The 12935-nt window shown below is 38.5% G+C and overlaps 1 protein-coding gene across 1 annotated transcript; it reads right to left on the minus strand.

Annotated features, from left to right (window-relative positions):
- Positions 1–701: 701 nt before the first annotated feature.
- On the minus strand, positions 702–12935 carry LOC110059454 (uncharacterized). Its single transcript, XM_020766146.2, has 9 exons — positions 12707–12935; positions 12498–12603; positions 8829–9181; positions 8083–8686; positions 5302–7400; positions 4375–4462; positions 3614–3914; positions 3101–3204; positions 702–2545 (listed from the first exon to the last, which is right to left on the minus strand). The coding sequence occupies exons 1-9, from the start codon at positions 12760–12762 to the stop codon at positions 2030–2032; spliced, it is 4227 nt and encodes a 1408-aa protein (XP_020621805.2). The 5' UTR covers positions 12763–12935; the 3' UTR covers positions 702–2029.

The following is a 12935-nucleotide window of genomic DNA, read 5'->3' on the forward strand; positions in this document are numbered from 1 at the left end:
AAAGTAATCGGCCTTGACATAAAAATTTGTTTTTTAACAAATCGACGTCTTTCCTGTTGTTGTCTTCTCATTGAAAGATAATTATTGTCATAGCCATATAAAAACAGCCTAGGGATGCTTAACTATTAATTTTTGACAGTGTTATGACGTATTAACAAAGACCTCGATCATGCCAGTTTACGTGTCCAGTGCCACCTGGCTCGTACTTAAAACACCCCCAACCTAACCTGGAACATAGATCTCCTTTGGCAAAGCAGAGGGAGATCTCACTTAACGATCTCTGGGTGCGACCTAACTCCCAGTCGCTCTACATGGCTCATGTCAGCAACAGTTTTTCTTTAGAATTTTTTTTCCTCAAACATTTATAGCCATAGAAATCTCCTAGTATTTTAACATCACACATTTTATAAAACAAGTAAGACTTCAAACTTAAATTACTTTCGTGCTACTTTTATAAACCAGTTTTAAACGCTCTAACGTCTGCAAGGGTTGAATTGTGAAAATCTTAGTCCAAAAATCCAGCCGATCAAATCAATTTAGCATCTACAGAACTACCTTTTCCTAATGTTAAGGCCCCGCAAGCCCAGAGAGACAGGCGGCTCTCAGGACGAGAATGGGGAAAATCACGACCTGGAAATAAGCGAATTGCAAATACTCCAGATAAATGCAATAAATCACAAAAATAAAGTAAACTGAACAAGTTCTATTCTGCACACCTTTGTGTTATTTCTTTTTATTTAGTATCACATTTTATATCAACCTATTCTAACATATTACAAAATATATTATTTATACTATATACTATTTCCTTATTTTTCTTTACAAATATGCACGAAGTTACAGTCGCTAAAATCTATTTCTTAACGAGAATTGCCCATATAATTATTTGTAATATACATTTTGTCTTCTTCAAGCGATGCCAGTCACTGTAATTAACACTAGTTAATCGACAAATTTTGTAAAACTTAAGATGGCTACGCTTTATTAGTACTGTGCAAAACAAATACAATGGAATTCCGATTTCTCGAACCACAAAGGAGAAGAAAAATCGCCAAATCGAGTTTCCATTGTATATGCTTTCCACTGTGGAAGTTCTAAATAATTTGTTTCATAAAAAACTATATATATTTCTTTTGATACGGAAAATAATAGTTTCAATTTAGTTTGTCCCAAAACCACAGAGTTGCATAAATACTCCAAGTACACGCCCAGCCTCCTCTCACAGGCTGTACGAGATAAGCCGAAACCAAGGCACCCGAGACACGTGAAACCGCGCCCTAACAATCCAAATTATGATCACTCCTTGTAACCTAGGAATAACCAAATGATACAGTTCTGGACTCGCCTCCAAGAACTAACTTTGTTGATTTGCTTTTCATCATGCAATGTTCAATGCCTTACATTTTAAAGAATTCCTGTATTTAGTAAAGCACCCTTAAGATGCTCAATGGGATTGTCTTCAGGCTGCACTTCCAAAATCACAAGCAAAAATAAACCAGGGTCTATTGTGAACTCATACATTTGATTGGTACATTGTAGGTTTTGTGCTGTAATTTTAGAATTCTTTACAATGTCTACCAAAACTGCTAGATTATTCCGCCTCATTCTTACAGCCAAATGGTTAAACAGCCAATGCTGTCAAATAAATAAAACGACGTAATTTGCCGAGCTTAATACATACATTTATACTTAAGAAATTAAACTACTCGCACTTGTTTTCTCATTTCTACTGGCGGCTTTTTTAAGCCGGAAACAGAAAACATTTCTCCGTGGCTCTGAAGAATCATACCTTAGAAGAACTCTGAACATTTAGCACTGCCCCCACCAAGATACCCTCAGATAATGGAAAATGTTTTCTGTTACTTTAAGTACTACACAAAAGCAAAAAGTAGATCTTCAGTACGTCAGATGCAATGTACGCACTCTCCAACAAATTCCCCTCGAAAACCAATCACATTCCCCACCTCCGCCACTGAAATGTACTCGTGGAGAGGGATGGGGAATGGGTGTGGTCTTCGAGGGGCCCAAGTTACGCCAGCTGAGAATCTAAGACGCCATATTTTCCATATTTCAGGGGGCCTGACGTGATGTTCCTAACACTGCCCTTTTTGGAGTAATAGCAATCTGGTGGGCGCTTGAACACAACTCCAAACTCTGGAGGGAGAGGGGGTGGTGGCGGTGGTGGTGCAAGTCTTTTTGTGGCTGTTTCTTCTGGAACAGAATCGAGACTTCTGGCTCTGGTTATAGCAGGTTGCTTAAGTCTTGCTGAAACATCACTCATGTGATTCTCTTCGGTTCTTACAGAGAGAACAGGGTCACTATGCACAGATGAAGGCTTCTTCGGTTTCCAAGGATTGTGAAAACCACTTAAGAGTCCACGGGCACTGGAGAAGAGTAAGCCAGCAGTCCGACTTACGAAACTAGCAGGACTGGATGAGTCGGCATTGGAAGGACAGTCATGGGGAGGTTCATGATCAGGAGTGCTGGACCCCTTACGTTTGCGGTTACGCTTCTTCTTACTCTCGCTTGGATTGCAAGGGTCGGCCTGCGGAAAAACAAAAAAATCTCTAAACCCTACCTGTAGTTCAAACTTATCATTACTGACTACCACGTGTTCCCTGGATATTGCTTATAAGAATTGCATTTTTAAACTTCTACACTGAGACAGCATAACTCAGTTGACAATAAAATTTCATGTCATCTGTCAGTTTGACCGATCATTCTCGAGAGTTTTATGTTTTGTTATCCAATGCATATAGGCTCGATTCAATAAACCACAGGTCTATGTACAGTACAGTGCTAAAAAGCTTGTGGGGGAACCAGTGTCCTAATAGTTAGTATGATGGCATGTGAATCAAGATGACTGGGTGGTTGGAGCCCTTGCTGGGGTCAATGTGTTAATTTAATCTTTCAGCATGCATTACACACAATATAAAAGGCTACCAGCAACCTGAAAAATGCTGGAGGTGAATAAGCATCTATAGAAACCAAAGTCAATAATAATTGGCACCTCTAAACTATTTGGCTCTTAGAATTTGTAGTTATGTATTCAAGAATGCCTTGCACACAAACAGTTTATTTACATGTACATGTATCTGACCTTGTTTAGTTTGTTATCATCTGTAGTAGTGCTTGCTCCAACAGTATCTGGTTCAGAATTCTTTCCAAAGCTGCACAGGAGCTGCTCCCTTCCACTTAGAGAAACTAAAAGGAAACAATGAAATGTTCAAATAATTTTGCAATAATTATTTCTAATATTTAAATCATTTTTTAAGAATCTGGATGAGTATCTGGCAACTAAAAGCTAAAATCTAGTATTCAAAAGTGAATACAAAACAGGTTAACACTCAACTTTGTTCCTGTTGTGCTGGTTAGGTTGTAGCTTGTGGTGAATTTAGAAATGTGATTTTTCTAGTAGGAGTCCTTTGAAATGATCATTAGTCCCTCTTTGAAGTAAACATTCTCGGGCTGCATATGCTCAGATGATAGGCTAATACAATGTACTTAAAACATTAGCTTCCCAAATTCGGCACGGTAATTAATTGACTTAATCCAAATCAAGTTAACAATGGTATTGTAACTAAAGGTGACTATGATATTTGACAAAATTTACCTGTTGGCTTGAAGACGTTGTCCTTATGGCCATCTTCAATTGCCAATCTAGGAGGGCCCTTACCATTCATATAGTGTCCTGACCCCCTGGGTGTGTCAGGAATATTATGGTTGTTGTTTCTCTTCGCAAACACCACAAACAGCATCAGGATCAAGACAATCTCAATACACAGTCCAATGACATGCCTCTCCATCACCTCCTTGTTGAGGGGATCCATGCGTGCTTTCATCTCTGCTATCACACTGGTCAGATTGTCTAGTTTGGACTGCATTTTTGTGATTTGCTCTTTTTGACTATTGATCTATAAATGATAACATTAATTCTTGAGTTAGTACCAGGCACCTGTAGTCTGGGTGATTTGATGTTCATCCAGCTCAAATTGAGACCAAGCAATAATATGGTATACATGCATGCTGCAGGGATTTCATTAACGTTTTTAGCAGGGGCCAGCTGGTTTATGCAGGTGGGTAAAACTTTTTCATCTGAACTTCTTTATCAGAAAAAACTTCCTCAGATGGTCAAACCAGGCGAACAAAATCACCCTCGCAGTCACGAAATGTACCCGGTACCCTGCCCTTAATGAAACCCCTGATGCTGGGAAAGGGAATGAAACTAGTATTTTAGAATATCAGTGCTTTTTATGAATAAAAACATGGTGATGTACATGTAAAAGAAAGTTGCTTAAAGAGCTTTTTAGTAATTTATTACAATTGTTGTTACTAAATATATAATATATATCTACAATAATGACAAGTTCTTACAACAACTTCTGCCTTCTTCGTAGCATTTGTCAACAGGGCAACTTTCTTGTCAGTGCTCTTCTGTAATTCATCAAGTGACTTTCGGTACCTGCAATCAGTAAAATCAGAAACACATTTTAACACCTGTTTCTTAATAAGTAAGCACAGCTGAAATAGCTTAATCCTCTTAGAAGTTACAAAGGCAGAAAAGTCAAAATTACCCTTCAAAAATTCCCTTTTTACAGTAACAACACTCGAATTACAAACACTTGATCTTTTCAGGGGGGATGTTGCAAAAAGTTGCCATTCAATACATGATAAACTTCTATCTAATTTTTCAGTGAGGACACTCAAAATATGACCTCTTGGGCTTTTTTTTTTGTTCACTGTTTTGGTGACTATAGAATGAGGGCTCTTCATATAATGTAAATGACTAGCATTTTTACAGACAAGTGTAACAACACTAAAATAATTTTGTGTAAAATGAAGATCCCTTATTCTATAGTAATCCAAAATGAACAAAACAATTCAAGAGGCACTCGTTTGCGTATCCTCCCTGAAAAATAAAATAAAAGTTTACCGCTTATTGAATGGCAACTTCTGGCAACATCCCCCCTAAAAAGAAACTTAGCCCCCTAATCATGGGCAATATTTTTTGCAATTGAAGCTCTCACCTCCTCACATGGACACCACTTACCTAGACAGACAATAGTAAGAGAGCAGTTTTCAATTCATTGCCACAAAACCCAACACAAAAAGCAAACTTCCTTCAACACTCAAGTGAAAACTGCTCTAAACACTATACAGTGTGCAAGAAACTCAGCTGCAAGTGGCAAGTACAAACTCGAAGATGGTGGTTTAAGTCACTATTTTTTGTACAAGGTAGGTAGGAGTCAATCAAAAAGGGATGGCTCTCCCAGCATGAACGGTGGCATGGACTCAACTTACCTCTGATTTAGTTGTTCCATGTACAATGTACTCATATTCAGGTTCTGCTCCAGAGCCTTGATCTTGTTACTGAGACGAACAAAGATGGACTCCTTGTGTCCTCCTGAACCAACCACTGAAGACAGCCCAGCTGAAGAGGCTGCTGCTTGCTGTGCTTTACTCAGCATAGCAGCATCGAGGTTAGCATCTGATGCTGCAGCCGTAAACTCTTGGCTACTAATGCTTGCTATAGGTGGAGCTGACAATGGAAGAACAGAGTCTGAAAGGTCATTAGTGTCACCAATTGGTGCAGAGGCAGGCTGAACTGTTGGACCTACACTTTGGAAGTCTACTACTACAGTTGATGTTGTGCCTTCAGGACCACTCTCCTGGCTTTCTAAATTAGGAGAAGTCTCCTTCTTCTCAGCATCTTCAGATTCCAGATTCAGATTTTGAGATTCAGTTACTTGCTTGTCTTGCAATGCACTATTCAAAACTGGCAGTGGGTCTTCTACTACTTCAGCTGTCCCTTCTCGTCCTTCTTTATCAGTGAGTTTTGTCTCCAACACATCAATATCTGAAGAGGAATTCGGCACCATGTGGAGTGAATTTGGAACTTTGGCTTCAGTTGGCGTTATTTCAGCTTTACCTTCTATACTTTCGCCTATTTTATCTGGTGTAGTATCCTTGCTTTTCTCCTCTTCCTTGGAAATACTCTTTGATTCTAAAGGCTCAACAGGTTGACTATCTGTGCCCTTATCCACTGATGCTGTAGTTTCGCTGTCCGACATAGTTGACAAGCTACTTGACAGCAAGCTTTGCTGTACAGGTGGTTGTGGTTCCCTGGCAGTTTGCTTCTTGCCAATATCAGATTCTTCTTTTACAACAATCACTTTCGATTCTTCAAACACAGGTAATTCTGAACTTTGAAGTGTCACAGAGGAGGTAGATGATGATTGGGTAGAATTTAAAGGTGTTGCTGTGACAACTGACACTTCCACTAAAGAAGGGGTTTGGGTATCAGAGGTTCCACTTTTCTGTTCCACTAAAATGGCTACTGACTGACTAGGTTTTATAATTCTAGAGGAAGTGTCTTCTGTTTCTGCAACATTCAATGGAATAGAAACAGTGATTTCACTCTTCACATCCAAGTTGCTAGAAGTGAGTTCTAGGACACTGGCAGAGGATTCTTGGCTTTCATTTTCTGATGGTATATTCTTCTCCACTGAGATTTCATTGACTGACAGCTTTTCCTGGATAGTCACATGTACCTCCTGCTCATTTACTTCTCCTTCTTCATCTCTTTCCTTTTCTCCATTAGGTTTATCCTTTTGCTTCCTTGACTTGCTATTAGAATTGGTTGTGTTAAAAAGGTCCGTTTTCTTACCATTGATACCATCTAAAAATGTAAAATCCTGGTACTGCTTCTTAGAGAACAACAATCGTCCCATGAAACATCCCAAACAGTATGGTCCAATTGCTTGAGAAAATGCCTGACAGGGAGTTAAGGCAATACTGGTTGTCTTTGATTGCTTGCCATTTTCCACTTCCTTACAAAGTGAACTATCTTCACTGCTGGTGTTTACAGATGTAGATTTCCCTTCTTGTGAATTAGCATTACTTTCATCTTGTTCTACTGAAGTGCCATTAGAATTGTTTGCCTTGCTGTCCATGGGGCTTTCCTCAAGCTCTTCATGAACAAGAAGAGTTACAATCTTGTTCTTGCTTTCAGCTTGGGATTCACTCTCACTGGAAGCCTCCTCACCACTTGAGTCAGGGAAGTTCAGCGCAATACTACCTTTCTCAAGGGTACCACCCGCTTTCTCTAAGTCATCACCACTTTTTTCTTTGTCTTGCCCATTTCCAGTAATTTTCTTGACAAGACTAATCACAGTATCAGCAGCTCTTTCAAGGAGATTAGGCTTTTTAGGTTCATCGTCAACCTTTGCCCCAGGTTCTGGAGGTAATACTGGCACGTCAGAGTCACTATCAGAATTTTCATTATCATCCTGTCCCTCTATCTCATGATCTTCCAGCTCTTCCATCATACTGCTGCCATACACACGTAGAAGGCTCAGTGGGCAGTAATGTTCAGAGCCAAAATGACTTAGCATCTCTACCTACATTGTCAATACAATTGTACAGCAACATTAAATGATGATTCTCTAAACTCCATGTACATGCAAGTTACTGGAGATTACAATCTTCCTCTGCATCTCCAGATTGTGTAGGAAGGAAGATCTTTCATGTACATCCCCTGGTGACAGACACTCCCTCAATTTAACACCCTCACTTCGCTGAGTTCAAAATTCCTATTACTAAACTACAACTGTCCAGTCATACCCTTTACTGTTAAACACACTCTACTGTATTTCCACCATCTAGCCTGCAGGTCTCACGAAGAGGGCTTTCAATATATTTCTGGCTCACACCCTCAAACTATGAATCTCATATTTTCTCATTAAAAATAGGGTGAGTGGAAAGCTTGCCAGAAAAAGAGGAGAGGGCTACATAAATGGGCGAAATACAGTTTAGTCATTATTTTTGACCAGTTCTTCTCATGACATCTCTGTACATGTACATGCTGTAAGTATTAAGTCTAGATAGTTTCTCTATTTGTTACAGGTACGTTCTTATGTCATCAAAGCATACAAGATCTGTGAAAAAGATTTTCAAAAAGCTAAGAAACATTAGTGCTCAAACATAATGTCTAACATACTGTAAAATTAATTGGAGAGTTTGAAAATTCGATTAGACCTATGACTAACAAAAATGCACTAGTAAAATGTGTAGGAACCATACCTTGAAGTACTTGGCATAAATTGGTTCATCCAAAGGAAAGGTCTGTATTGTTCTCTCCTCACGAGCTTGAAATGTTCCTAACATTGTCCACTCTCTTGTTGGATACCGCTTGCTAACATAAACCCGAAAACTTTCAGGTGTGGATGAGAACAGTTCAAAGTTGGCAATCTGAATACTCTTGACATGGGCTATATCACACAGCTCAACAACAAACCAAACTTTCGCACTACATGGGTTTAGCATGTACAAGTCCTTGTTCTCCACTAAAATACTGTCAGCATTTGATGCCTCATCATTATGATCAAGAATCTTTGCACCACAGTCCACAGATGCGTAATTGCTCTGTTTTCTTTCTTTGACTTTCTTAGGTTTAAGTTTGTGGGCAGTTCCATTGGAATTGTCTGCACTCTGTTGTTTGCTCTTCTCCTCCTCCTCCTGCAAAACTCTCCTTTTGAATTCGTCAAATGATGGCATTTCCTCCTCCTTGGGTTTGGTCTCTTCCTCTGCTTGGTTCAAGGCAGCTGTAATGCTATCATCATCCTCTTTTACGGTCATAGGTGAGGGCGGGGTTGGAGCTGGTTTACTGCTGATTACAGCTGGAGGGCTGCAGTAGCAAAAGCAACATTGAAATTAACATAATTTACTTTTACCATGACCATACAGTATCCAACACAAAATGCTTCATCAACCGCCCATGCCCCCCCCTCCCCACCACCTCCCCCCCCCCAAAAAAGCCACCAACTTACTTGGAGTGCAAAACTGATGACAAAACTTCTGCTTCTGTGGTAGGAAGAGCTTCAAGGTAGGTGCTTCCTTCAACATTTTGAGCACCTTCTGATGGCTGAATCTGTCCTGGATTACTAGGTGGAATCAGAATCACAGAGGAGAACACATAGTTGTTTTCCTGTGAATGGGGCTTAATGCTACTCACAGTACTTGTAGTAATGGAAGGCTCTATATCATCGCTAGGAGTGGCAGGGGCAACTGTTGGAGTGACAACTTCCTCCAGTTCTGATGTAGAGGAAGAGAAACTTGATGAAATCTCTTGCAACACAATAGGTGAATACTCTTCAGCTGAGTCTGAATTCTTGGCATCTTCCTGAAAATGGGATAAAATTTAATCTGGGATGAAAAACGATGACATTGATGTAAATTGACACTGCTTCAGCTCATTCCCAAAATTGGTGGAAAAGTGTGAAGGTTAAGGTTATATATTGACTGTAGTGGACCTGAACACTAAAATGCATCCCCAATTTCCTACAACATTGTTTTTATTAACATGCTTTCTCCATCATTTTGTTCCTGGTTATGATGTATATGTACTGCATCACAGAAGATTATGCGCACACTTGAGAAGGTTTGGAAGAATTAGAAAATATGTATGCTAATGTGTAGATCACTGCCTATCAGGTTATGGCTTTCATGTAAGTTTACATACACATATATTTTAAGTTAAAAAAAACTGAAAATTTGTTGTAACTGACTGAAAATTATAGAATGGATAATTAATTGGATGTTTTAGTTAAAATACCACAACCTTATTCCGCATTATATAATAACTGAGATACTACATGAAATCTGATTGGAGATGCAATAGAGAAGCAAAACCTAGGTTCTATTTTACCAGTAAACCACAGTTCCTGATCTATGGCAGCTCCACACAGGAACTAGTAACAGAATGCAAAACACTAGCCATAACAAGAGTAGTAAACAGTTTTGGCTTTCCCTGGCTGGGATGTCAATAATGCACATATCTTTTCATTAAACATATCCATGGAAATTTGAAAGGATAACCTTGAAAAGCTTGTAAATCACTTGCCTAGCAGCTCGTGATTTACAAGCTTTTCTTGCGTTTTCTTAACATCCCGCATAGTCTATTGCATCAGTAAACCCATAAAACAAGTGGCCTATTGCTTAATTAAGTCACAACGGTGTCCAGATGCAAGTGAAATGTTTTAAAGAACACGAGAACCTCACTAGGGAATAGCCAACGACTTGTACAATGTAAATGTCTGGAATGTGTACAGGCATGGGTTCATTAATAGAATTTGTTTCACAAATAGAATGCCAGGCTTCCAAAACAATCTTCAAGACCATTGGGAACAATATTCAATAAGATGCACTGTATCATCAAATTCGAATTCACGATTGTTTTGCCTACAATGCTGTGCCAATAGAGAGTTCTTGTCACCTGCAAAAACAGCTCTCTTGTGTTCTTTTGTTCTACATCTTAAAGCTTGTGATGTTTGTCTAATATAAACTTTCTCAGAGTCTTTGCAATTGATTTTATAAACAAAGCCAGTCAACAGCTCTTCATAAAACTTGTCTTCAGGTTTTTTTCAAAGATGGAACCAACGGTCTTTTCACAGAAGTAGGTCATGTTTGTATCAGGCCTTACAAATAAAGATGCTATTTTTTACAAATTATGGGAAAACATGTTGCAATTTATAATAACATAATTGCAACTAGCATTGCCACAAAACTTGACAACAAAAATATTTTAAAGTGTATTTACGAGGAAAAATTATTTCACATTCTTTATTCAGGGCACACATGTAAGTTAACACCTGAAAAGATCACAGGTACTTGTCAAAAGTCATTTGACATCCTGTTGCATATATAACATTCAATCCAGGTTAGGTTCAAGTCTTATACGAAAACTGGTTTTAACTAAACAAACAAAGAGTTAAGCAAGAATGGATAATGTGGAAATTCAAAAAAACAAGCTCATAACTGGAATAAGCAGGATAATGACAAAGTTAGTTGATGGCAAAGTTGTGGTTGAATAAAAACAAATAATCCATCTAAATTGTCGTATCATTTTACTGCTTCTTGTGAAACTAATTATCACTAACCAACATTTTGAAACTGCTATAATACTTATTTCAAATTTAGTTCATTTATTTGTTTGGCAGTTGTGTTATCGTAAGTGAAATGCTGCTGTAAAACTGTAAAATCCAAATTTCATAAAATAATTTAAACTCATTATTTCAGCCTATAACAATTTAAGGTTTATGGCCTTGATAAATTTATCTCAAACCAAACTTACATAACAATCAAGTTTTCTTCACTACAAACTGAATGGTCCAAACAAGTTTCCAATAGGCCTAATCATGGTTTTCGAAGGCATCTTGACGGGTAGGCAAAATTACAGTGTTTGTGTGGGAATCAGATGGCAAATAACTTATTTTAAATACTGAATTTTGCACAACTTATGAATCACAACTTTACCATACTAGATACATGTAGCGGATTGTATTCACCAAATTTGAAGGACATAGCTGGGCTAGAAGATGCTCAGTTGATTTTTCTAATCTTCCAAGTGACAAGTGCGTATCTCAGGAGCGGGGGGGGGGGGGGGGGGGTACTGATTATTGTGCTGCACATTTCTGAATTCTAAGAAATTGAGAGCCACCTTAGAAGCCATCTTAAAAGTCTGCTCATGAATACATGTGGATGAATAATCACCAGAGCGATCATTTTTATTTGCATTATAAAAAGGTAAATGGAAGGGTGCATTTTAGGGCAAATAGTTTTATGAAAAGGGAGTCACTTGAGAGACAGCAATAGCTATACTTCTAGAGACAATAACCATACACAAAGGGGCAAAGAGCATTTACTCCAAGTAAAATTGTTCACTATTCATGTACAGTACAGATGCACTTTTAATATTGAAACAAGATCCAATCTGTTCTGTTAAAATTCAAAAAAGGGTGTAAGTGACAAGCACCTTGGGCAGGTGTGCCAAGGCTTAGAACTCTTTCACAGTAGGGTTTCCAAAGTAACCTACCAGCGATCTTATGAAAATTTATGTTAAAATCAAAATATTATTCTGAAATGTTAAAATAAAGGTGAAAGGCTTCTATCATGATTTAGAATATATTGCACACAAGTTTGCACACTTAATCTCCCACAAAATAAAGATTTTTTCACGTTCAGTGTGAGTTGTCTTTCCAGCAATTTTGGAGAAAATGAAAAAACAATAAACTTTAAAAAGAAAGAAAAAAGCAATTTAAAATTGTCCAAGCTTAGCGCTCATGTTAATCAAAGCAACACTATACATTGTTTCGACGACAAAGCACAAGGAAAAAATTTAGAGTTCACTTCAGAAATTTGTCGAGCCTACATGTAAAATAATGTGCCAGAATGACCCAAAGAAAGCTCTCTTGTGCTGAAAATACAAAATACTAAACTTAGCTAACAAATCTAAGCAAATCTAAGCTTACGTTTGTAAATTGAAATCAGAGTCAAGGAAATTCTAAAGTGTGCCTAACTTCAAAATGTGTCAGATGGGGGCATAAGTTCTGAGAGAAAGCTGAACACATTTTACTTCCACCACCACCAGACACAATGCACTCATTGAAATGGACACTGTAACCAGCATTCTTTCGCTTATCCAGGCAACAATGACTTACTGTGTTTGTGACAGAGTGTGATCGGTGGTGTGATGACTCCGACAATTCCGGTCTGCCGTCCTTAGGGATGTTCGAAGCTTCTTCGCTCCCGTCCGGAGCATGAAAGCTAGAAAAACGAAGGAGAAGTAAGCTTAATGGATTAGCGAGTGTCACCTTCTTCACACATTTCAGCACATGATCGAGTTCAAACGTTCTACAGCTTCACTCACCATGCTATCTGAGCGACCAATAAAAGCGAAAAAAATAAAGCTGAAATAAAATTCATAGCATAAAAATGACTCCAGGCCTTGGCTATCGCCTGATCCTTGAAATTTTATAAAACATTGAGAAATAATCGACGGATGAAACGCTGTGGACAACGTGATGAGTCATCTCACTGCAGACTCTGTGTCTTGCACCTGAAGCAGGGTCCATCTTGATGACGTGTTGTTGTGGACC

Source organism: Orbicella faveolata, unplaced genomic scaffold (assembly GCF_042242905.1).
Source record: "Orbicella faveolata isolate gen_17 unplaced genomic scaffold, um_ofav_v1 contig_36, whole genome shotgun sequence".
In the NCBI taxonomy this organism is placed as follows: Eukaryota; Metazoa; Cnidaria; class Anthozoa; order Scleractinia; family Merulinidae; genus Orbicella; species Orbicella faveolata.